Source organism: Jaculus jaculus, chromosome 3, assembly GCF_020740685.1.
Source record: "Jaculus jaculus isolate mJacJac1 chromosome 3, mJacJac1.mat.Y.cur, whole genome shotgun sequence".
Lineage (NCBI taxonomy): Eukaryota > Metazoa > Chordata > Mammalia > Rodentia > Dipodidae > Jaculus > Jaculus jaculus.
Window position 1 is genome coordinate 151,764,572 of NC_059104.1, and position 26,701 is coordinate 151,791,272.

At 41.5% G+C, this 26,701-nt stretch overlaps 2 protein-coding genes across 6 annotated transcripts in view; both read left to right on the forward strand.

The window, feature by feature from the left end:
- Positions 1-26,701, forward strand: part of Adamtsl3 (ADAMTS like 3) — a 336,164-nt gene that overhangs the window by 13,526 nt on the left and 295,937 nt on the right. The gene's annotated exons all lie outside the window — the stretch shown is intronic.
- Fgfr1op2 (FGFR1 oncogene partner 2) lies at positions 8,919-11,556 on the forward strand. The gene has a single exon (XM_045145017.1). The coding sequence runs from the start codon at positions 9,089-9,091 to the stop codon at positions 9,734-9,736; it is 648 nt and encodes a 215-aa protein (XP_045000952.1). The 5' UTR covers positions 8,919-9,088; the 3' UTR covers positions 9,737-11,556.

Consider the following 26,701-nt stretch of genomic DNA (forward strand, 5'->3'; position numbering starts at 1 on the left):
TCCAGGTCTTTAATTAAGTTTGTTATATACCAAGAACAAAACTATGTAGATGTGGCATATGGCAATGCAGGAATAGCATTAGTTAAAATTATATAAATAAACAAATAACCAGAAAGAACAAGGTCTTTGTCCAAGGAAACAAGAAAATAGTCTAAGCCTCCAAACATGATCCTTGAAGGAACATTCCCAAGTCCTGGAGTGTCTGCATCTGTAAAGCTGAAGGCTGAAAGTGTCTGTCTGCTTAGGTTTAGTGCACGGCAGTGGTTTCTCTTAGGGTGACTATCATAGTTGTGCCAATCTAATCAAACTCTGGTAAGGACAGTAAAATTGAGAGCTCTGAGTGGACCTTGGAAGAAGTGGTTATTGTGTCCAGAGAGGCCCCATTTATCATAGAACCAGAGGGGAGACCTTGTTAGCAGAACTTTTCATCATCTACAGTGACCCTGCTGGAGGCTAACGCAAGTCAAAAGATTGAGTTAGGGGCTCTTTTGAGGTCTTCAGTGCCAAATGAAGGGACTACATGACTCTAGAGAAAATAAAGTAGCATGCATAGAGATAGGACAGACCAGATGCCACCGTAGAATTGAGATCGTGGACTACTCTAGTTAATTCTCTGCTCCGCATTCTCCTCGTTCTTCAGCAAACAGCTAACTAACCATATTAGAAACAAAGAAAACAAACACAATGGGACCAGCGACTGAGGACATTCTAGACAGTATGGGTATCCTGTAAGATGAAATGTAAAGACACAAAAATTGTTATAGAAAAATCAAAACAAAGCAGATATGCACAGTTAATATTTCTGGAAATGAGAAGAGAAAAAAAATCAACATAGTAGAGAAAGACAGCTTTCCTTATTCTTCAGCCTTCTGTAAATTGTGATTATATATGCTTTTGGCATTATTATTAATGAGAAGGTTATGGTCTATCTTATTTTTCCCTTTGTACAGTCCTGTTGTGACATAAATTTTTCTTTTAAAGTTTTTAAAATATTTTTTATTTTTATTTATTTATTTGAAAGAGAGAGAGAGAGAGAGAGGGAGAGAGCGAGCATGAGAATGGGTGTGCCAGGGCCTCCAGCCCCTGCAAACAAACTCCAGACAAATGTACCACGTTGTGCATCTGGCTAATGTGAGTCCTGGGGAATTGAACCTGAGTTCCTTTGGCTTTGCAGGCAAATGCCTTACCTGCTAAGCCATCCCTCTAGCTCATGATATAAATTCTTTATCTCCAAGTCATATATTTTCATCAGAACATGATGGAAAAAATTTCAATTTTATGCAGATTTTTGTATGTATGTCTATTTTGTGTGCATGCATGTGAGCAGGTACATGTGTACAGATGTGTGTACATATGTGTGGAAGCCATAGGTTGACACTGGGTACCTTCCTTGATCTTTTTCATCTTATTTATTGAGAAAAGATCTTTTACCTGAACCCAGAGCTCACCCATTTGACTAGTCCACAGCCAGTGTGCTTGGGGATCCTCTGTTTCCACCTCCTGAATGGTGGGTTGCAGGCAGGTTGTCTTGCTTGCTTAGCATTTATGTGGGTGCTTTTGATCTGAGCTCAGGTCCTCATGCCTTCACAGCAAGGGGATAGTTTCTTAAGTCCCCATAATTATTTTTATTTATTTGAAAGAGGGAGGGAGAAAGAGAGAGAATGGGTGCACCAGGGCTTCTAGCTACTGGAAACAAGCCAGATGCATGTGCCACCTTGTGCATCTGGTTTACCTGGGTGCTGGGGAATTGAACCTGGGTTCTTTGGCTTTACAAGCAAGCACCTTAACTGCTAAGTCAATGCTCCAGCCCCCCCATAATTATTTTTTGTTACTTTTTAAAATTTATTTATTTGAGAGCAACAGAGAGAGAAAGAGGCACAGAGAGAGAGAGAGAGAAAGAGAGAGAGAGAGAGAGAGAGAGAGGGAGAGAGAGAGAGAGAGAATGGGCACTCCTGGGCCTGCAGCCACTGCAAATGAACTCTAGATGCATGTGCCTCCTTGTGCATCTGGCTAACGTGGGTCCTGGGGAATCGAGCCTCCAACGGGGTCCTTAGGCTTCACAGGCAAGCGCTTAACTGCTAAGCCATCTCTCCAACCCCCATAATTATATTTTAGTCATCATAAATGTGTTTTGTTTCAGAATTTAAAGAAAATGACTGCAGATAGTTTGTGTTTTTATCTGTTTCTTACATTGTTTTAGGCTTGTTTGCTGCTGCTGTTGTCGCAGTAGTGTTTCCTTTAGATCACCACGTTTCTTTTTGTTGTTGTTGACAGTACTGAAGATGGAACCCAGGGCCTCAAGCATGCTAAGCAAATCTACCACTGAATGATTTCTTCAGCCACCCCCCCCTTTTTTATTTACTCTTTAATTTGAGATCGGATCACACTAAGTTAACCAGGTTGGTCTTGAACTCAGTTTGTAAGTCAGGCAGGCCTTGAAATTGTGATCCTCCCACTTCAACCTACTGAGCAGCTGGGATTCCAGGCCTGTCTAGAATACCGTATTTCTATCTGAGCTTTCACAGGAGAGATTAAGTGTTCCACAATTTATTTGGTACTGTTACCTTAAGGAATACAATATGCTTTGTCACCCAACTTTCTGTTGCTGTGACAAAATACTGTAAAAATATCAGCGGAGGAAAAGTTTATGCTGGCTCATGTTTTCAGAGATTTTAGTCCAAGGTCACCTGGCTCTGCTGCTTTGAGCCTGTGGTGACATAGGACATTATAGTGTAGGAGGATATAGCAGAGAAGGCTGCTCACCTCATGGTGGCCAGGAAGCAGGGCAGAGGTGAGAACAAGATCGATCCCTTTAGGTCATGCCTCTAGTGACTTACTTCCTCTAATTAGACCCCAACTCCTGAAGATTCATTGCATTCCAATAATTCCATAAAACTATGAATGTGTCTGATTCACTCATTAACTCATTGCTTCAATCAGAGCCTTCAGGATCCAATCACCTCTGGAAATCTTGTCTTTGAATTGCTACATAGGGATCAAGCTTTCTACACACAAGGGGGAATTTCACATCCAAATCACATTAATTTTCTTAACTATATTTGGCTTATGTTTCTTTCTTCTTCTCCTTCTCCTTCTCCTTCTTCTTCTTCCTCCTCCTCCTCCTTCTCCTCCTCCTCCTCTTCCTCTTCTTCTTCTTTTTCCTTTGGTTTTGAGGCAAACCCAACAGCTTTTTTTTTTTTTTTTAATGTGAGACAGCAAGAGTGAGCAAGAGCGAGAGAGAGAAAATTGGCATACCAGGGTCTCCGATCACCATAATCAAACCACAGATGTGTGTGCCACCTTGTGTGCATGTGCAAACTTGCACACTTGCATCACCTTGTATGTCTGGCTTATGTGGGAGCTGAAGAGTCAAACATGGGTCCTTAGGCTTTGCATAAGCGCCTTAACTGCTAAGCCATTGCTATAACCCTCTTTCTGTTTTTAAACATCTGTATGTATTGAACTTGTCTTGGATCTGTTCTGATAAGTGTTCATCATTTATACTCTTTTGCATGTATATATGTGTGGTTTATGTGCCTGTGTATATGTGAGTTCATATGTGTGTGGGCATACATATTTTTTTGGGTGTGCATGCATGTGTGGAAGCCAAAAGTTGAAGTATGATTTCCACATTATTTATTGAGACAGTCTCTCATTGTACTCATAACTTGTTAGCTAGTTTGGCTTGCTATTTTGCCCTGGGGATCTACCTGTTTCTGCCTCCTGAGCACTAGATTATAGGTATATTCCATCATGTCTGACATTAGTGTGGGTTTGGGGCATTTGAATTCTGGTACTTATGTTTTATTGACTCAGCCACCTCCCCAGCCTTGCTCCTCTTTGTTTGTTTGTTTGTTTGTTTGTTTACATGAAGTTCTTTCTCATGTGTCTCTCAATTTCCTTTGACAAAGAGGCTGGGTCAAAGAATGTTCATCTTTCAGGATGGTGGATATGCACCAGAACAAGCTCAAATGCTTGCAGGTCTTTCAAGCTTCTGCATATGTCATGTCTGCTGCCATCACATAACAGACACCCTAGCCATGTGCCGTGGAAGTTATCCTTACTTACCTTGAGGTTTTGAGCGACTCATGTGGCCAAGATCAAATTACTGGGGCAAGGAAATCTGCTCCTCCCAGAAAGATTATGTGAAGAGAGATGACATGGTGAAGGGTAGTATTGAAATATTATTGAAAAATAGTCAAACCCATCATGTGGCAGAGTTAGGCTTTCACTGAGGCAATAGAGTTCCAGGGATCCTTGTTTAATCCTTCACTACATTTGCAAGATATTTTTTAAATTTAATTAATTTATTTGCAAGCAGAGAGAGAGATAGAGAGAAGAGAGACAGAGAGAGAATGGGCATGCCAGGGCCGCTAGCCACTGCAAAGAAACTCAAGATGCATGTGCCCCTTGTAAATCTAGGTTACATGAGTCCTGGAGAATCAAACCTGGGTTCTTTGGCTTCACAGGCAAATGCCTTAACCTCTAAGCCATCTCTCCAGCCCTTGCAAAATTTTTTACCAGCTAATATTACTGGGTTTCAGAAGAATTGACAGCAATGAGGACCTGTCTCCAGGGCTTATTTTGTGATATACCATACCTTTGCTTCATGAGGCAGATTTCATACAAGTGGAAACTTTGACACTTGCTTAACTATTTCACATATAACCTTAATGCTAATACTAAAGCAATTCTGTAGCAGAAATCTAAACAGCAATTTCTGTCCAGCCACTAGATCAAGGTGTTATTTACATTTTTTTACTATGATCCTTGGGAAGAAATGCATTTTACCCCATGACTACATATGTGATTTTTCATATTATTAAAAATTTCTGGAAATAATGCAGTTTTTATGAGTGATTCATTCTGATATTTACTTTTCTTTTCCATTCCATTTAATTCCAGTCCAAATGATTTCATGGAAAAAAAATAGCCAATTAAGACCTCATCAGTTAATCTAATGGCTCACTAATTGTGTTCTGTGAGCACTGTTTTAATTAATTAGTCTCATTCTTTGTTTACTTATGTGTGTGTTGTGATTAGCATCTTGTCACTGAGATTGTTGCATAGCCTCTGATTCTGGTGGGCTGTCATCTAGTGTAACTGTTCTTCTGGATGCCACCCTCCTTAGAGAACCACACATTGCCATTGGTGGATGAGGAATTCCCAGAATTCTTGGCCATCAAGACTCTTCAATGCTATGTAGACAATCATCAACTTTACTCTTCTGTCTTAGCAATATAAGGAATCATATTAGCAGGTTTTCTAATGTTGAATCATTCTTGTGTTCTTGGCATTAACTCCACTTGGCCCTTATATATTCTCAGTTTAATATTCAGCTGGATTTGGTTTGCAGGCTTTTTTATTGAAAATTACTGTATCTGAATCCATAAGAAATTTAAGTTTGCACTAAATTTTCCAGGATTTTTAATCAAGGTTTTTAGTAACTTCATAAAGTGAATTGAGACACTTTCTATAATTTTTTTTCTCAATCAATTTAGATAGCACAGGAATAAGCCATTCTTTGAAGGCTTGGAAGAACTAGCCAGTGCAAAGGATGCAAGATATTTTGAGAGCATGTTTTTTTTTTTTTTTTACAATTACTTTTTTATACAGTCATTGGTTTACATGGGATTTCTTATGCTTCATAAATCAAGTTGGACAATTTTCATGTTCCTAGAGCCCTTTCATATCACCAGAAGTTAAATAACTTGTGGAACCGAACAGTGGAGAATATGACTCATTTTTCAAAAATTTAAATTATTTTGCTATTGGTTTCTGGCTTACTCTTTAGATGATATGGTGTTAAAATTTTAATTTTGAAATACATGAGATAAGATTTAGTTTTATTTGTGCCCCAAAGGTGTTTGATAATTTAACATTTTCTTTTGTAAATTATGGAGTATTTGACAGTTGATTGCATTTTCTGATTTAGAGTGATGGTTCTAAGATCCTCATGGCTTTGTCATGGCAATCAGAGTAGGGAATGTGGTGTGGCTCACAGAGAAGTCCATTTTATGCTCTTTGTGAAATGGTTCTGCTGAGTCAGTAATTTATGAAAAGAGAGACCAGTATGTTAGAGTCCAAAATCAATGTGATAATGAAGGGAGGGGGTGTATGATCATTAGCTGAGCTTGCTGGCACTGAGGAATGTCTGGAAGATGGGAGTGCAGGTGACTTTGGAGTTTTGTTGGTGTCGAGGCATAGCCTGTGAATCCCTGTAAATTCTTGTAACATTTGTTCTTCTCTGTGAGGTGGACAGATGGCCTGATACTTTCTGGGCCTGGTGATTGAGGCAGGTGATGGAAAGAAGTCACCCTGAGTTTGAGAGACATGACTATCCTAGAGGAAGGATTGCCACTTATTGGCAGTTGTTTGCTCAGGAAGACAGGATGGAGTACATGGGGAGGACAAAGTGAAGCCAACTCAATGCCCTGCAGCCCCTCAAACCACATTCCTTCCAGAGAAAACACTACACAGTGAGCAAAGCCCAGCCACCTTCCCACCAGCCTGTAGTCACAGGGCAACTGCAGCTAACTCTTCCTTCTGTTGCGGCTCTCTGATAGAACCCTCCAAGACCTCTGCTAGGAGTACTGTGGAGCGGTCTATCTTCTTAAGGCAGGTTTTCTGGACTTGGCTCTCAGAGGTAGCCCGGTGGCTTTGGGCTGATACTGGAGCTCTCTTTCCCATCCCTGGGAGGTCTAGCATGTGGCAGGCATCAGTGTTCACAGCTTTGGAGGTGGAGCACTTGTGCGGCATGTTCTATAAACACTTTCTGGGATGCATTAGCAGCTTCCATTGTCGGAGCCAGGAAAGCATTTCAGGGCACTAAGAAGGGAAGGAACACATGGAGCGGCTAGTGGCCATGTTCTGGTGGGTTCTGTTTGTGAAGTGGCCTGTTTTCCTAGGTGTTTCTTACTGTGCATCTGGCCTGAGTGCTGATGTCTGGTGAACTGTTACCAATGTATGTAGAACCAGTCACCTAAAAGGTAACTGAAAACTTATGCAGAGACGGAAGAACCAGACCTCTATCATGGAATGTATTCACCACTGTTGATTGCATAGCTCACTGATAGAAGTAATGGATAAGTAATGAATAGGCACGCATGCATATATGTGCTCATGCAGAGCAACACTGATGATATACAATTCTGGGCACATCCTTAGTGCAGAATTGTGTGTCTCTTGAGTTTAACAGGCCAGGGAGGCTCTGTTCCTCCCTTTATTGGTGTTATTCTGTATAGTTTTCTGATCCACTGTGATGTCCATCACAGGGCACAGGATCTTGAGTAACCCTTTGGCGCCCAAGAAATTTCTTTGGCCAGCCTATGTAGTTGTGTCCTAGATAGTTTTAACATTTTTTTTTTCCATTCTAGAAATAACCAAGGGAGGCTTGTCCTTTAAAAGACACATGGCATGCAGGACACAAGGCATTGAAAAAGACTGTCATATGGAAGTACTCACTGAGCTCAGAGCTCTGTTTTGTAATAAAAGACTAGAATTCACACATAATTTTGAGATTCAATTAGCAATTCCATTGACTGACAACCTCTGATGAGGCTAAGAAAGAAAGTGGCCTTAATGGAAACTAACGTGAGCCTGAAGCTGGCAGTAGAGACTCCAGAGGAGTCCTCCCTTGAGTTCTGTGTTAGAATTCATGGATTCTCTGCTTTCTCCCTGCTTATAAGGTGGGTGTGTACAAAGAAGTCTTAGCTTCTTTGGCATGCTAGAATTCTCTGATTGGGATGTGTGGTTTGTCAATATTTTCTTCTGCTCTGTAGCTTGAATTTTCATTCTCTTATTAGCTCTTTTGCAAACTGCAAGTTGTCAGTTTAGTGAAGGCCACCATCAGGAATCAGGGAGTGAACCAAAAGTGGGGTCAGGATATAAAACTTTAAGGCCTGCCTCCAGTTACCCACTTCCTCCAGCACGGTTCCTCTTAAAGGTCTCACAGCCTTCTCAAAAGTGCCACCAGATGTGGAGCAAGTGTTCATGTATACAGAGCTTATGGGAGGACACTTTACATTTAAGCTGCAACATGTAGTCCTTCCAACAAATTATGATGACCTAACTGGGCATCCATAGACAAAAATATATTTTTGATGTAACATCACATCTTAAAAATTAACTCTAAATTACTTATGAATATAAATCCAAAATGATAGCATTTTTAAAAGACAGCAGAGAAATGTTCATGATCCAGGGCTAGGCAAAGCATTCTTAGCCATGACACAAAACAAATCATGACATATTTTGGTTCACTCCCTGATTCCTGATGGTGGGTGCAATGTGATTAGTCAACCACCTACTCCAGCTACCCTTCCTTCCACACCATAATGGAAACTCTCTCTTAGAACACGTGGCAAAATCAACCCTTTCTTTTCTTCAGCTGCATCTTGTCAGGCTTTTGGCCATAGCAATGAGAAAAGCAACTAACACACTGTCCTTCCTCTGTTGTATTACTTTACAACTTTGTCAAAATGACACCTTGAGGGCTGGAGAGATGGCTTAGCGGTTAAGCACTTACCTGTGAAGCCTAAGGACCCTGGTTCAAGGCTCAATTCCCCAGGACCCACGTTAGCCAGATGCACAAGGGGGCGCACGCGTCTGGAGTTTGTATGTAGTGGCTGGAGGCCCTGGCGTGCCCATTTTCTCTCTCTCTTATCTGCCTCTTCCTCTCTGTCTGTCACTCTCAAATAAATAAATACAAATAAATTAAAAAAATGACACCTTGATGTCAAAAGACAAAGATCAGCAAAAAGCAAGGTGGTAGAGGCAGGGAGAGCATACATGAACAGCAACATGAATCAATTCCATAGAAACCTCCTTTCATGATGTCACTCTACAAGTCATTATCTTCAATGAGCGCAAGGCAAGCCCAAACAGAAGAGCGCCATAAAAGGTGGAGAAAGCAGAGCGTCTGAGCGGTGGTTCCGCCTAGTCGGGCGATGGGTCCGCAGTGCCGCCGTCTGTTCGGTTTCCGCGTGTGCTCGCCGAAGAGGCGGAACTAGGACGCGGAGTCTCAGGTTTCCCCCGGGACGGCCGAAAGCCGGGAGTCCTCGGTGCCTGCGAGGGACGGAAGCCGAAGATGAGCTGCACAATTGAGAAGGCACTTGCTGATGCTAAAGCCCTTGTTGAGCGACTGAGAGACCATGACGACGCAGCAGAGTCTCTCATTGAGCAGACCACGGCCCTCAGCAAGCGCGTGGAAGCAATGAAGCAGTATCAGGAAGAAATTCAAGAACTTAATGAAGTTGCAAGACATCGCCCGCGCTCCACATTAGTTATGGGGATCCAGCAAGAAAACAGACAAATCAGAGAACTGCAGCAAGAGAATAAAGAACTCCGCACATCCCTAGAAGAGCATCAGTCAGCCTTGGAGCTTATAATGAGCAAATATCGAGAACAAATGTTTAGACTACTGATGGCTAGCAAGAAAGATGATCCAGGTATAATATTGAAGCTAAAAGAACAGCACTCCAAGGAGTTACAAGCCCACGTTGACCAGATAACGGAAATGGCAGCAGTAATGAGGAAGGCTATTGAAATCGATGAACAGCAGGGTTGCAAGGAACAGGAGCGAATATTTCAACTTGAACAAGAAAACAAAGGCTTGAGAGAGATCCTCCAAATAACTCGAGAATCGTTTCTGAGCCTCCGCAAGGATGATGCGTCCGAGAGCACGTCCTTGTCAGCGCTGGTGACCAGCAGCGACCTGAGTCTGAGGAAGAGCTGAGCGGCTGTCAGGTGCGGCTCCTCGCTCTGTGCATTGCGCCGCGTGGCCCCCAGGACTGGCCCCGGCGCATGAATGAACGAGCAGCAAACTGTTTCCGTCAACCCGTCCCCCCTCTGTAGTGCGCACAAGTGCGCTGGCCGAGAAAATGTCTAGTAGTGGTCATAAACTACACTCCCCGCCGTTCCGAGACGCAGAGGCCGAGCTGCCGCTGACGGTGGACAAGGGGAAGGCGTTCCGTGACTGCAGCGCAGCAGCCCGTTGAGCAGTACATAAGCAGACTTGGACACTCCCAGTAATGCCTGGGGCATGCATAAATAGTCCACATTTAGGCGCTGGGAAGATGACATAGAGGTTAAAGACGCTTGCATAGTGTTACCCGTACTTTAAAGTGTGAGTTTGCCCGTGGTTTATGAGTACAAGTTCCTCATGCCACGGTTTACCCTTCCTGTCTGGTGTCAGCCAGTAGAGCTAAGACCAGGAGGCTCCAGCTATCTTCCCATTTGTTTGAACTCTCTGTCAAAGGCAATTCAGGTTTAAAGCTGTAGGAATGTTTTATATGCACAACAAAAGAGGCGGTTAGTTAATAGCTAACTTGCCAGCAATTACCTATGACTTATGAGTATGAAATAGTTCAGGAATGAAAGAGAAGGAAGATTACTTTCTAAGAAAGACAATCTTATAATTTCTTACAATAGACACATTTAGTAGGTTAAACTACTTGAAAGAATTGAGTTTTGGTTCTTGGTTAATAATGAAAACAAGCTTTTACTCCTTTTTTTTTTTTTGCTGATAGTTAAGAACTGACTACAGTTCATTCAGCTGACAGTTGCAATGTTTGATGCAGCAAGATAGGTATGCACATCTCAAATTTGGAATTCCTTTGGCTCAAGGAATCTTTTTTTCCCCCTTTTTTTGTAATTAACTCTTAAAATACCTAAGTACTAGATTCAAATATTTTAAAAAATGCCCAGGATCTATTTTAGCTCCTTCTGGTTCTCATAACCTGTATGGTTTTTTTTCTTAAAATCTTTCATTCAGAAAGGGGGTATAAATCTTTAGACCTACAAGTGTTTGTTTTCTTTTGTTTTAAAAAAATGACATATTTTTAACGTGTGTTTTTAAAAGCTACCAGATACAGAAATCTGCTTTAACACCAGTTGAAGCCTAAATTTTCCTTATTTTGTAGTGATTAGAAGACTGAGTACCAAGCATGATTAAACATATTATATTTATATTAATAACATGCTAAAATTAGCACAAATAATTCTACTTTTGAGTATGTGTTAATGGTTTTTACATATAATTTCATATAATGGTAAACTACTTTTCACTTCAGAAATTTTCTGTATGTTCAGTTTAGAATGAGTGGGTGAATGGGGATTATCAGGAAAGGGCTAATGGCCCAAACATTAAAGATTTCTCATTCAGAGGCCTTAACTAGTGTTTTACAAGTGAAGGTTTTTTATTTTTAAGATTTTTTTTTTTATTGGTTTTTAGGAAAGTTCCCTAACTTAATGACACATTCTTTCATATAGTTTTACCCCAGGTAAGAGAGAAAATAAGCTACACAGTTGAGAGGAAGTCTGCGGCAGCTCTATTATAAGACATTACTTGATAATTATTTTTATAAATACATAAGTTAATTTATTGCTTGGATATAATTTCAAGGTCATATATGCTGAGAGACACTTACTTGTTTTTGGCAACAGTTTTCCATCCCTGTTTTTTTTTTTTTTTTAATAGAACTGTAAATTTATGTCTGAAAATATGGAATGAATAGGAGCCTATTTTGTCAATAAAGATGAGTGTTTAAAAATGAAAAAAAAAAAAAAAAAAAAAAAAGGTGGAGAAATAACAACTCTAAAACCATGGGTGCTGGCTGGTAATTCCTTCTGTCTTGGTTTCAGGGAGTGTTTTTATGAATCAGCTTCTAGATGTTACTTTTGTTAACTTGATCCATGTGTCTGTCCTCAAATATCACACTGTCTTTTTTTTTGGTTTTACGAGGTAGGGTCTCACTCTGGTCCAGGCTGACCTGGAATTAACTCTGTCATCTCAGGGTGGCCTCGAACTCACGGTGATCCTCCTACCTCTGCCTCCCGAGTGCTGGGATTAAAGGCGTGCGCCACCACGCCCGGCTCACACTGTCTTTATTACTGTGGTTATATGATAAACCTTACAATCAAACAGAGTTCTTTCTCTTTATTATGTTTTGATATCTTTTTTTAAATTTGTTGATTTTTTTTGTAAAAAGGGTTCCATACATAGGCTTCTCTCCCCTGCCACAATTCTGCTGAGGGTTTTTGGTGGAGTTATTGGTATTCATTGAGGAGAACAAGAAGCCTCAGTCAGCCTCTACAGAGAAGGGGGAAACAAGGTGTGTGAGGCTATTCTCACCCACGCTGAGGCTGTTACAGTCTTTCTGCCCCCTCTTCTGTGATATTCCCTGAGCCTTGGTGGGCAAGATAGAGATCTGATTTATTGCTGAGTTCTCTGAGACTCTGGGTCTCTGTTTTTAAGAGATTAGAGTGACCACAATGTCGGTCTGTTGCCACTTTCCTGGAACTGGTTTTCAGGCCTGTCTTGAGAGCAGTATTTGTGTCACAGCTTCTCCTGTAATGACTTCTGGACCTGGGCAAATGAGATGGAGGTGACCCATCTCCTGGTAGACAGTTGACTGTCTCTATTCTGATGTATTAATGTATCCTTGTTCTCTCCTATATCCTCCTCTATCTATAAAATAGAACAGATCCTCCAACCAAAAGTGAGAACAGTTTGAATAAAAGGGGATAAGCCTAGTCATTAGATGTGTACATCCATTCTTCTTACATAGAGAGGAGTAGAGGTTCTCTCTGGAGCCTATTGGTTTCCTGTTCTAGGGACTCTGTCTTGGCTTCAGGAGCCAGATATGAGTTTACCACCACTGAGCAGATCTCATGTCTAATACCTGAGAAGTTGGTTACCTACATTGGCTGTGTGCCACTATTACACAAGTGTATACATCTTGCTTAGCTGGTTAATTTTGTAACTGGAAGGATCTCCTGCTTAACCAATCAGCAGCTATTATTCTCCAGCCACGCTCATAGCACTTTCCAGCATTATGAGGGCTAGTGGGGAAGGAACTATATTCCCTCTCAGTTCTAGTTCCAGCATGATCACTTGATGTCCTGTGGCTGCAGGTAGTGGTGTCTTCAGTAATAAGGACTTACCATTTAGCTCTTTCAGGTAATCAAATATTTTGGCAATAGCCTATGTTATTTTGGGGACCTTATGTCTTCCTGATCAACAGCTCTCTGTGGGGGAAACCCAATTCCAGCCCTGGTAATTACCAGCCAGCACCCATGGTCTTAGAGTAGTTGTTTCTCCACCTTTTATGGTGCTCTTCTGTTTGGGCTTGCCTTGCGCTCATTGAAGATAATGACTTGTAGAATGACATCATGAAAGGAGGTTTCTTTGGAATTGATTCATGTTGCTGTTCGTGTATGCTCTCCCTGCCTCTACCACCTTGCTTTCTTTTTGCTGATCTTTGGCTTGTTGTCCACTAGCCCTTTCTCCTTTCACTTTTCTATTTCACTTTACTATTTCCCTTTTGTCACATCTCCATTCTAATGCCATGTCCATATTGTAGATATTTATTATGGCTTACAATTAACTGATGCTGGACTAGGTTAAGATCTGCATATGAGAGACATCATGTATTGTTTTTCTTTCTGAGCCTGTCACATCACTCAGCATAATTTTTTCTAAGTCCCTCCATTTTCCTGCAAATTTGATTGTTTCATCTTTCCTTACTATTGAGTAGAATTCCATGGTCTGTATGTGCCACACCTTTATCACCCATTCATTTGTTGATGGGCGTCTTGGCTGCTTCTAGTTCCTGGCTATTGTGAGTAAAATAAAATGGGCTTGGCATGGTGTCACACACCTTTAATCCCAGCACTTGGGAGGCAGAGGTAGGAGGATCGCTGACCCGGTGAGTTTGAGGCCACCGTGAGATTACATAGTGAATTCCAGGTCAGCCTGGGCTAGAGTGAAACCCTACCTTGAAAAACAAACAAACAAACAAACAAACAACAACAAAAGGTTAAGCAAGTGCCTCTGTGGTATATAGTACAGTCTTTAGGATATAGGCTCCAAACATGTATAGCTTGATCTAATCTATGTTCAGCTCTTTGAAGAGTCTCCATACTGATTTCTATAGTAGCTGTACAAGTTTGCACTCTCGCCAACAGTAGATAAGAGCTCCCTTTTCCCCACACCCTCTCCGTCATTTGACTTTTTGATGGTTACCATTCTGACTAGAGTGAGATGGATTCTCACAGTAGTTTTAATTTGCATTTCTCTGATGATTAGAAATGTTGAACATCTCTTTAGGTGTTTTATGGTGATTTGTATTTCCTCCTTTGAGAACTGTCTATTCAATTCCCTGCCCCTGTTTGTGAGTGGAGTGCTTGATATTTTTTGTCATTTAGTTTTTTTGTAGATGCTAAATATTAAACCTTTATTGGAGATGTTGCCAGTGAAAAATTTCTACCATTCAGTAGGTTGTCTATTGATTCTGTTGATGGTTAGTTTATCTGTACAATAACCTTTTATTTTATGAGGTCCCTGGTATTGAGTGTTTTCTTAATTCACTGGGGCCACTGGAGGCTTGTTCAGAACATCCTTGCCTATGCCTGTATCTTGGAGTATTCTCCCTACCTTCTCTTCTGGTCAATTTAGAGTTTCAGGTCTTATGTTGATGTCTTAATCCATTTGGAGTTGATTTTAGTGAGAGGTGAGAAGGGGTCCAACTTCAATCTTCTACATGTAGCTGCCAAGTTTCTCCAGCATCAGTTGTTGAAGATGCCATCTTTGCTCCAGTGAGTGCTTTTGACTGCTTTGTGAAAGATCAGGTAGCTGTAGTTACTCAAACTCATACCTGGATCTTCAGTTCTATTCCATAGATTGATGTCTATTTTGATATATGTTCTTAGGACACTTTTGAGAAAAATGTGCATTTTGATGTTGTTGGGAGTATTCTTGAAATGTCAGTTAGACTTTGCTGGTGGTTGTAGTTTAGTTCTTTATATCTTTGCTAATTTTCTACCTACTATTCATCAAAATCCTGAGAGAAGTGATGAAATAAATATCATAATATAGGTAGTATAAGCCTGGTTTTCCTTTTAATTTTTTTCATTTCTATTTCTTGATTTGCAAGTATAGAGCGAGACAGAAAGAGAGCGAGAAGAAGAGAGAGAGAGGGAGAGAAGGGGCATGCCAGGGCCTCTAGCCACTGTAAATGAACTTTAGATGCTTGTGCTATTTTGTGCATGTTGACACATACTCACCGAGGATTCTTACATCTTGTTGATGGAATGTTTCTCTACAATTCTAGTTTTATTTACTCTGAATTTTACTTAGTCTGATATGTTATTACAGTCGTCCCTTTAAAAATTACTGATACATATTCTATTACTATAATTACTTTCATCATTTTATTTTCAGTCTGCCTATATTATTATCCTTGAAGTGAGTTTCTTGTAGATAACATACAGTTGGCTGCTTAAAATAGTCCATTATCTCACTTACTATCTGGTTTACTGATATATTTGCTGTGGTTTGACTGTTTATATTGAAACCAATTTCTTGGGCTGGAGAGATGACTTAGTGGTTAAGCGCTTGCCTGTGAAGCCTAAGGACCCTGGTTTAAGGCTCGATTCCCCAGGACCCACGTTAGCCAGATGCCAAAGGGGGCGCATGCATCTGGAGTTCGTTTGTAGTGCCTGGAGGCCCTGGTGTGCCCATTCTCTCTCTCTCTCTCTGCCTCTTTCTCTCTGTCTGCTGCTCTCAAATAAATAAATAAAAATAGATGAAAAAAATTAAGAAAACCAATTACTATTTATTTTTATTTATTTATTATTTATATTTTATTTATTTATTACTATGTTAGAGATATTATCTGGACTATTATTTATTATAATTTCAGTTCCTCTGTTTCTTGTTCCACTGTCTCCAGTTTCCTTTTTTGTTATCCTTCTATGTTAATTATCTGTAGTTTTGAACTCCTGTCTCTGTCTCTCTTTCTCTCCTAATTATCCACCTGTGATATCTTATCAAAGCCTAATGATATCATTTTACATCTTTAAGTAAAATGTGGAGATCTTAACTCAATTTAAACCCTCTTAGGCTTCTCTTTTTCCTTAGTTTATTATTATTATTATTATTTTATTTAAGAGGCAAGTAAGAGAGAAAGAGGGGGAGAGAATGAACATACCAGAGCCTCCTGCCTCTGCAAACGAACTCGAGATGCATGCAGTACTTTGTGTATCTGTTCTTATTTGGGCACTGTGGAATCTAACTAGGGCTCCAGGCTTTGCAAACAAGTACCTTTACCTATTGAGCCATCTCCCAAGCCCCCTTCTTTTAATATGGCCATCATCAATATATCAAACATGGCATCAGGTGGCATGTTTCGTGTGTGTGTGTGTGTGTGTGTGTGTGTGTGTGTGTGTGTGTGTAAATGCGCATGCCCCGTGCATTTGTGCAGAGGTCAGAGGAGAACAATACCTGGTGTCCTTCTGAACATGAAGCGGCTGCTGATTTTCAGACTGCCTTACCAGTGAGACCCAGTGATTCTTAGGTCTTTGATCCTCATAGGCCTGGTATTATAGGCACATGTGGCTATGTCCAGATATTTGCATGGTTGTAGGGAACTGAACTCAGGGAGAATCAGGCCCTCTCAGGTCCTCATGCTATGGGACAAGCACCCGAGACTCATTTAGACACTTTCCAAGCCCTATGGCATAGTTTTTCAACTGCCAAACTTATTTTCAAGAAACTCCTACAGAGTATAACCTGTTATATTTACTCCTATTTCTGACATTGTGTTGTTTTGCCTTTCACTAGGAGTTGCCCGAAGCCCTCTTCTGTAATCATGTTCGTTTTAAGATTTATTATTTATTTATTTATTAGAGACAGAGAGCGGGAGAAAGATATAGAGTGAGTGAGAATGGGTGCACCAGGGCTTCCAGCCACTGCAAATGAACTCTAGATGCACATGTACCACCTTGTGCATCTGGCTTACATGGGTCCTGAAGAATCAAACCTGGGTCCTTAGACTTCGCAGGCATGCACCTTAACTTCTAAGCCATCTCTCCAGCCCGTGTTGTTTCTTTGTAAAACACTCATTTTTCCTTTCCTAAGGGTAAGTCTTCTGGTGACAAACTCTTAGTGTTCTTTCATTTAAGAACATTGTGACTATACAAGATGTCTGTGCTGAATATAGATGTCTAGGTTGACAGTCTTCCTTTGAGCATTGGAAGCACTTTGTGAGGTTTCTTCCTGGCCTCTGTGACTTCAGGCAAGAACTCTAAATTGCCTTTCCCACAGGTGATGTGTCTTTTCCCTCAAACTCTTTTTCAGCTCTTTATTTATTCTAGATTTCATGTTTGTGATGTATCCCCTTGTGCTTCTTTGCTTTTGGGTTTTTCTTCCAAGTATTCGATGGCTATGTCTTTAAATGTTATCTTCAGCCCTTTGCCTTTTTTCTTCTTTGAACTGTGATGACATGATAGTTACATCTTTTGCTGTCTCCTCACAGGTTCTTTCTGTCCTGGTGATCTTATTTTCAGTCTGTTTTCATTGCTGTTAGACGGATAACTTATCAGTCTTTCTTCAGCTTTACTCATCTGTCATCTCAGTGTGCTGAAAAATTCCATCTTAGGAGGTTTTAAAACATTAAGATGTTACATTTTCAGTTTTGTAATTCTATGTAGTGCATTTATGTTTTATTTTCTATTCTTGCTTTCATTTGTTCCAAGAGTGAAACTGTAATGATGGTTACTTTAAAATTCTGTTTCCTTGGGCTGGAGAGATGGCCCAGAAGTTAAGACACTTGCCCACAAAGCCTAAGGATCCAGGTTCAATTCCACAGTCGCCAGGTGTGCAAGGTGGTACGTGTGTTTAGAATTTGTTTGCAGTGGCTAAAGGCCCTGGTGTGCCCATTCTGCCTCTCTCATAAACAATTTTAGTTTTCTTAATGTGTATGGTATGTGTGCATGCGCGTGCGTGTGCATATGCATGGAACATTCTCCTCTCTGTGCCTCTCATCTTGCTGTTGGTGTGCTGGGATTGCAGAAGTATCCCATAGCTTTCAGCTCTGGCTTCATAAGAATGGTCTGGAGATCAAACTCAGTGACTCCAGCTTGAACGACAAGCACTTTATCCACTAAACTGTCTCCCCAGGTCCCTGCTTTAAAATTCTTGCCAGATGCTTTGGACATCTTAGTTATTTCAGTATCAGCATTTGTTGATTGATTTACCTCATTTATATTATGGTTTTCCTAGCTCTTCTTAAGATGAGTGATCATAAAATTATACTCTAGGGCTGGAGAGATGGCTTAGCGGTTAAGCGCTTGCCTGTGAAGCCTAAGGACCCCGGTTCGAGGCTCGCTTCCCCAGGTCCCACGTTAGCCAGATGCACAAAGGGGCGCACGCGTCTGGAGTTCGTTTGCAGAGGCTGGAAGCCCTGGCGCGCCCATTCTCTCTCTCTCCCTCTATCTGTCTTTCTCTCTGTGTCTGTCGCTCTCAAATAAATAAATTAAAAAAAAATTATACTCTAAATATTTGGGGAATTCTTATGAGACTCTGGATCCTATTTGACTTCATTTAAAGCTATTTTCTATTTGACCAACTGGTGGCTCTATTTAGATTTAGTGTGTAGGACTTTGCTACTCTTGTGGGTTATAATCCTATTTTTTAAAATTTATTTAGGTAGTGCCTTACTCTATAGCACAGGCTAAACTGGCCTCACTCTGTGGCCTAGGCTAACCTCAATCACAGCAGTACTCCTACCTTGGCCTCCCAAGTGCTATAATTGAAGTCATGTGAAACCATGCCCAGCTTGCAGATTATAGTTGTAATGACAGGTAAATTTTAGACTCCTTGTCACTACTATTCTGGGCTGCTTCTTTCTTGTGCAATGATCTTCCCATTGAAGTTCACTTTTCAAACATTTTGCAACTGTTTATTCTGCAGTTGTGTTTTTAAAAATATTTTATTTATTTATTTGAGAGAGAGATACACAGACAGTCAGAAAGACAGACAGAGGGAGAATGGGTGCACCAAGGCCTACAGCAACTGCAAAAGAACTCCAGATGCATGTGCCACCTTGTGCATCTGGCGTAAGTAGCCTGGGGAATCGAACCGAGGACCTTTGGCTTTGCAGGAGTGGATTGGTCAGGAATCTGCCTGGGATTTACATGCACATTTAAAAATTCATTTTCTGTAGCTTTTCTCCTACACTCTGTCCTACAAAATTGTACTCTGGAGGGACAGGGGCACCCTAAAACTGCTAGGCATGTGTGAAGTCTAGCCTCCTCATTTGGTCTAAGCAGATATGGTGCCATGTGACTGCATTAGGGGGTATGTGCAAGAAGACCACCCCAGCATTGGGAGCAAAGAAGTCCAGTCCTTCTTTTTTTTAAAAAAATATTTTATTTATTTATTTGAGAGAGAGAAAGAGTCAGAGAGGCATATATATATAGAGAAATGGGCATGCTAGGGTTTCTAGCTACTGCATATGAATTTCAGATGCATGCACCCCCTTGTGCATCTGGCTTATATGGGTACTGGAGAATCGAACTTGGGTCCTTAGGCTTCACAAGCAAGTACCTTAGCCATTAAGCTGTCTCTCTAGCCCAGAGTCTACTGGTATTTCCATTGTCCACTGGCTCTGCAGGCTGTTGGCGATAGGGAGTTATCCACAGTGATGGCTGGGGTAAAGTGATTGTTACAAAGGGCTTTTGTCCTGCTGAGGTGTCTGTGGGGATCCTGTGGCTAGAATAAGCAGAATTACCCTTTTCTCCCCTTCTCAGTCCAAATGGTTGAAATTTCTAGTTACAAAGTTTTGTAGAACTTGAAATATGTGAACCATAACTGGCAAACTCAGAGAACCCACTGCTATATTAGAGTGTCCTCAACCCTGAGGCTCCTCATCTGCTTTCTACCATTCAGAGAGCCCTCCTGTGAGTGCGTGCTATGCAATGCTGTGCTGTGTTATGACAAACTCCGTCGTTCTTAGTGGATGAGACTAAGGGAGACATGAGTATTCATGATCATGTCCATGAATTATTTGTTTATGTTTCTTTTAATATTTTTAGATGGAATTTTCACAGGGGTAACTGAAACCAAGACACATGTAGTCACAGATAGAGGGGGCTGCTAAGCTGGCTGCTATATTGAAAGGGAAGAACGTGGTGTCTTTTTATTGAGCATTGGTGTTAAAGGGTAGCGAGATTCAGTGTTTGTTTATTGTACGGAGAAGTATGGCAGTGTGGTAGTGTAAATAATACTAATTGGTGTTTCTCTTGGCTTGGCCTGAATCATGCTGTATTCTTCAAATTTTCCATCAGAGAGTAGATGTCATCTAAAAACTTTCCTACAAACGCTTGCTTTCTTAGAAGTGAGCTATGTTTTTGTTGTTGTTGTTGTTGTTACAGAAATGTCTTGTTTATAACTCATTAAAAAGATGCTACTGTACTCTTGATTCGTTTCCCATTCACTTTTCTTCCTGGGTCACTGCACCGCCTGGTATCAGGTGGATCAACTGCCTAGTGGTGGAGGTGAAAGGTTCCAGGCAGGCCTTTAAAATGTGCCTGATCCTTTTTCATAAGTTTATGAGAACAAGGAAACTCACTTGGAAATATTTGGACTTTGACCACAGATTCAATTTAAGGTATTGGCTCAATAAAAATAGTCATTCCTTTGAGCCAAGATGAAACAGCCATTAGTGGGGAGAATGAAAGGAGGCTTTTGCTGGGACCTGTGTCGTGACCTTCGGGAGAGGTACTCTTTTGTGAAGAGGGTGAGTATGCGCCCACATTGAAGGCATGAGGGACTTGCCCGTCTTAATGTTTCTTCTACTTATCACCCCTCCTCTTGATACTTTTTTCCACTTGTCCCTCTGTCTGTAATCTTTGATACCCTTAGAGATTCAAGCCATTTACAAAGTCTTTCCCAATTCCCTCACTACCAGGATTTTCCTCTCGTTGTATTCTACCTCGCATTATTTCTCTTCATAGGAGTTTCTTGACTCTCTCTCACTGGACTTCCCCTCTGACTTCTCGTCCTCACTCCTTGGTCTGGGTCAGCTGTGAGCCTCTCACACAACCTAGTGCAGATGCACGGCGATGTGAGGACTCATTTGGAGACTGCTCTTTGTCCTGGAAGATGTTTAGATTGAATTGGCAGCGCTGATCCTGAGCCTGAGGCATCACTAGTGCTTGTTCAGATGACAGTCCTACAGTCCTTCCACACGCCTCCCACTTTCAAAACCAAAACCTCCATGTAGGGACACTTATAAGTTGTTCCCCCCCCATGGGGTAAGCTCTGTGTTTGCCACAACTGTTTATCTGATTTAGACTGGATTCTTATTCTGCTTTTAGGAAAAATATTGAAAATTTCTCCCTAATTTAATAGCACATTAGACTGTATACAAATGTTCCAGGCTGTAAAGTTCATGGTTGTAGTCCATCCTCAGGGCTTCGTAGTAGATTTGATGGTTAAGGCAAAGACCACTTGACTACAAGTTATCAAAAATGGCATTAACTTTATCTTTTGAGTATCCTTGTTTATGTCTTATAGCTATCCTACTTTTAAAAAATACATATCTTTTATTTTTGTTTATTTATTTGACAGAGACAGAGAGAGAGAGAGAGAGAGAGAGAGAGAGAGAGAAGAGAGAGAGAGAGGATGCGCCAGGGCCTACAGCCATTGCAAACAAACTCCAGATACGTGCGTCCCCTTGTGCATCTGGCTAATGTGTCCTGGGGAATCAAACCTGGGTCCTTTGGCTTTGCAGGCAAATGCCTTAACTGCTAAGCCATCCCTCCATCCGGCTAGTCTACTTTTGTGAAGTTGCTGAGTTTGCTAAAATTTCTTACTATGTTACTTTTTAATGTAAAGAATGGTTACGTAATTCTACTAAGAATTATAGTAGGTTAAATAACGATACACTCTCATGTCCACCTCCTAGCTGAAGAAATGACATACCACCAACACAAAGCCCTAGGTACATGCTTTGTTTTCTCTCCTTTGTGTCCTTAGTGGATATGTCTTTCTTGAATTTTGAGTTTTCTGTTTTTGTTGTTGAAGTTGTTGTTTTGTCAAGGTAGGGTCTCGCCCAGGCTTTGGTCACTCTGCAGTTCCAGGCTGGCCTCGAACTCACAGCAATCCTCCTACCTCCGCCTCCTGAGTACTGGGGTTAAAGGTGTGTGCCACCACACCAGGCACATTTTGAGTGTATAATCCTCTCCTTTTTCTTACACTTGTGCATGTCCCTAAATAAAATATGCACAGTTGTGTACTTTGCAAACTTTGTAGGATTGGTATTATACTGTGAATGTTCTGCAACTTGCTGTTTTTTGTTCAGCATTATATTAGTATGATTCATCTGTATTATTAAACGTGGCTTTAATCCAGCCCCTCTCACCGTTAGTACCATGCTATTCCATGATATCAGGATATCTATACTTACTGTTTTTATTCTCCACTTGGATACCTGAATTGTCTCCAGTCTTTTTTTTTTTATTTATTTATTTATTTATTTATTTGAGAGCGACAGACACAGAGAGAAAGACAGATAGAGGGAGAGAGAGAGAATGGGCGCGCCAGGGCTTCCAGCCTCTGCTAACGAACTCCAGACGCGTGCGCCCCCTTGTGCATCTGGCTAACGTGGGACCTGGGGAACCGAGCCTCGAACTGGGGTCCTTAGGCTTCACAGGCAAGCGCTTAACCGCTAAGCCATCTCTCCAGCCCGTCTCCAGTCTTCTTTTGACAAACAATTCTTGTTCTTCTTTTGTGCACTAATTTCTCTAAGTTCTGTCCCTAGGAGCGGAAATGCTAGGCACATCTTCAACTTATTAATGGTTAGTAATTAATGGTCAACTTATTGCAGAACTGATTGTGCAAAGCTGTGGTACCAATTTCTGGTCTAACAATCATTCTGTAACAACCATACTGCCTCTTAACACATGCGGTCAGGCTTCAGTTTTGATTTCATGTTCTATGATGGCATCTGGGATGCTGTAATCTGTGTTTTCCTGAATGCTAGAGTCGTATCCATCATTTCATGTTTCCTAGCATTTGGGATTCTATTTCTGTGGACCATGAAGTTTTTTTTTTAATTTTAAAAAATATTTTATATTTATTTATTTGACAGAGAAAGAGAGAGAAAGAGAGAGAGAGAGAGAGAGAGAGAGAGAGAGAATGGGTGCATCAGGGCATCCAGCTACTGCAAACAAACTCTAGATGTGTGCGGACCCTTGTGCATCTGGCTAACGTGGGTCCTGGGGAATCGAACCTGAGTCCTTTGGCTTTGCAGGCAAATGCTTTAACCGCTAAACCACCCCTCCAGACCCCATGAGGGTTTTTTGTTATTATTTTTGTTTGAATTTTAATGTAATTTATCTAAAATATAGTTATAGAGAACAAGGATTTTGAAGCTGACTTGTCCACAGATGTATCCTAAGCACCTCATGTGTGGTAGATGGCAGTTACTCAAAAATATTTGCTGAATGAATGGATAGAGAATTACTCATCTTGTCTTTGATAGTTTGCCTTTCTGTGTATCTTCTAAAAGAAATGACTTCTTAACTACTAATGCCACACAGATTTCCTCTTATATTTTATGCTAAATATTCAGTCTTGTTTCTTTCCAAAGGAAATTCATTCTATACTCAATGTGGCCCTGTAAAGAGGAAATGAATGAATTTTCCAACAAATTCTTTTACTTATTAGGTATTAGTCAGCTTGCTTTGCCTCCAGGGCCTCAGGTTTTTAATTCTGTGACTGAAAAGTAATAGAGATGATGCTGAGTGCTTTGCAAGCAGGCTTGAGATGACTTCAGATAAACAGTGCTAAGTGTGTGGCACGTTCCTGGCCTGTGGTGGACATTCAGTAATGTGCCTGTTCCTATCTTCATCTTCCCAGAGGACCCCAGGCAACAGTGAGGTAGGGGGTACGACTCTGCCTTTCTCTGTCACTTCCTGGAGTATGTGTAGAAACCCCACAAGGAGCTCTTTCCAGCTCCTTTCTGGCAGCTAGCTTTCCCCCCCTCTTCCTCCTCCTCCCTCCTAGTCTGGTTTCTTCTCCACAGCCTGATCTTCTATGCTAAATGCAGCAGCAGACACCTCACTTTTACAACCTGTCACAGACCTCTGAGTAGATTGCAGGCATGCCTTTGAGCAAAAGTGCCCTTTTGTGTTTTTGTTTCGTTTTGATTTTTTCCTTTTGAATACTTACTAGGGCTGCTTTTAAATAAAGACACAGACTGGTTTCCTCACCTTGCACTTTCTCCTATATACAATCAATTGATTTGGTACTTCTCTTTTTAGAATTTTATTTTGAGACAAGCCCAACAGACTGCCTTTTTTTTTTTTTTTTTAATGTGAGAGTAAGAGAGAGAGAGAGAACTGGTGCACCAAGGCTTCCAGCTACTGCAATTGAACTCTAGACACGTGCACCACCTTGTGCACATGTGCGAACTCACAAGCTTGTGTTAGTCTGAGTCTGGCTTAAGTTGGACCTGGAGAGTTAAACATGGGTCCTTAGGCTTTGCAGGCAAGCACCTTAACTGCTAAGCCACCTCTCCAGCCCTCTTTATTTATACTTTAAAAAATTATTTATTTACTTGAGAGAGAGAGAGAAAACACCAGGGCCTTCAGCCACTGCAAGTGAACTCTAGATGCATCTACCACCTTGAGCATCTGGCTTCTGTGGGTCCTAGAGAATCAAACCAAGGTCCTTTGGTTTTGCAGGCAAGCACCTTAACTGCTAAGCCATCTTCTCTTCAGCCCTTTTATTTATTTATTTATTTTTTGAGGTAGGGTCTCACTCTGGCCCAAGCTGACTTGGAATTAACTATGTAGTCTTAGGGTGGCCTTGAACTCACGGCAATCCTCCTACCTCTGCCTCCCGAGTGCTGGGATTAAAGATGTACGCCACCATGCCCAGCTTTGTATACTTTTTAACGAGAATTTTTAATAGGTGAACATACTGTAATTTGATCATAATCTCTTCCCCTTGCTCTTTCTTGTCTCCCTCCCTCATTCCTATCCCACTGAGCCCCATCCTCTGTCCAAGTAGTCCCTCTTCTATTTTTATGTCTAATTACTCTTTTCTTGTGTGTGTCTACCTCCCCCATCTGCATCAAAATATGAACGAGCTCAATATGGTGCATGCATGTCTTACGGTGGCAGTGACCTCCACTGTGAGGTCATGAATGCACTAGTCCATTTATGTCAGGAGGATATAACCCTACTTCCTCCTCCCCATCCTCTGCCCCCTCTTCTGTGATGTTCCCTGAGCTTTGGGCTGCATGATAACAGATATCTCCTTGAGTGCTGAGCCCTCGACAGCTTCTTGTTTTCATCACCTTGATGATTTTTGGAGTCTCCTCATTATCTATGGCCAAAGTGCTGCACTGATGTTCTTCCCCCACCTCCTTCACAGTGCTGCCTGAGCCCCTGGGGGGCGGGTGGAGGTGTCTCATCCAGCACTGAGCACAAGCACTCGAGTCAAACTACTTCTCATCACTTTGTCATCAGAGTCTTGGGTCTCCCAGGCATCACCACCATCTGTAGAAGCAAGTTTCTCTGTCCAAGAATAAGAATACCACTAATCTATGGCTATAAATATAAGCATTTGGAGGGTAATTTGATGGAGATGCGTCCATTAGCCAAAGAGAAAGGGTTGGCTTTCCCCCTTAGGGCCTGTGACATTCCAAGCAGCAGGCTTCTGACTCAGGTTGCAGGGCCACCTTGAGTTCCCTCCCGCGGAGCAGATCTCGAATCCAATCAGAAAGCAGCTGGTTACCCCCAAAAGGAATTCACCCACTGTCAAACCAGTGGGCGCATCTTGGGTGGCTGGCTGGATGTGGGTGTGTAGCTTGCAGGATCCACTGCTGGCTAAGGCAGCAAATACCTTTCCTCCCCCAGCAGCATACATGGTATTTTCCAGAACTCGCTCCTGGTGTCTTTGGTGGACTAAACACCCAGAGAGACATGTGGGCTGTGTAGGGGAGAAAGATGGGGGTCATGATGAAATTAGGAACTCATCCTTGGCAATGTGAGTGGACTAGGGACCCAGAGAGACACATGGATGAATCGGGGAGAAAGCTGGGAGCTCTCATACTTCCTTACTGTAAGTTTACTGACTTGCTGGAACAGACAAACAGACTTGCAGTAACTATCAGACGTCCACTATGCATGGGACATAGACACATTTACACTGTTTGAACTTAGACTGCAGGACTAAGAATGGGAAAAACGGAAGACGTTTCATGTCTCAGGCTGCACTCAGCATTGGGGTTGAGACTGCTGTTTCCTGGCTTCTTGGTTCAAGAATCAGATGGTTTAGATGTTCAAGTTAATTGAGGGGTTGGAATGTGTTAATTTGCTATGTTGAGTCTTGCTGTGAGTTTTCACACTGGCTTGAGGCTGTTGGCCATTTTCACTGGATCAGTTGATGTGGGGTGGGACTGTCTCTTAGGAGTATGTTCAAAGCCAGGAACGCTTAGCTGTGATTCTCTCTGAAGTCTCTGCATCACTTTACTTGTCCCATCACACTTATCAAAGACATGACAAGAGGTTAAGGAAGGAAAAGATTACTTTGATTCTCAGTTTAGCTCACAGTCGGCTGGTGGGGAAGGCAAGGCAGCAGGAGGGTAAGGCTGCTTGCTCATGTCTGGGTGGATCAGGAAACAGTGAAAAGGGAACTCTGACACTTAGCTGGCTTTCTTCTTTTACCCTCAGCCCATAGCGTAGTGCTGTCCAATTCAGGGCAGGCCTTCTTCCCTCTGCTAATCCTCTGTGGAAACATACTAACAGATACATTCAAAGCTGCCTTGTCTACACCCTACGTGTTCCTAATGCAATAAAGTTGATAACACAAACTAACTAGTACAGGCATACATATATATATGTA

Coding starts and splice junctions, on each gene's coding strand:
- Fgfr1op2 (XM_045145017.1), top strand. CDS start 9,089: ATGAGCTGCACAATTGAGAAGGCACTTGCTGATGCTAAAGCCCTTGTT.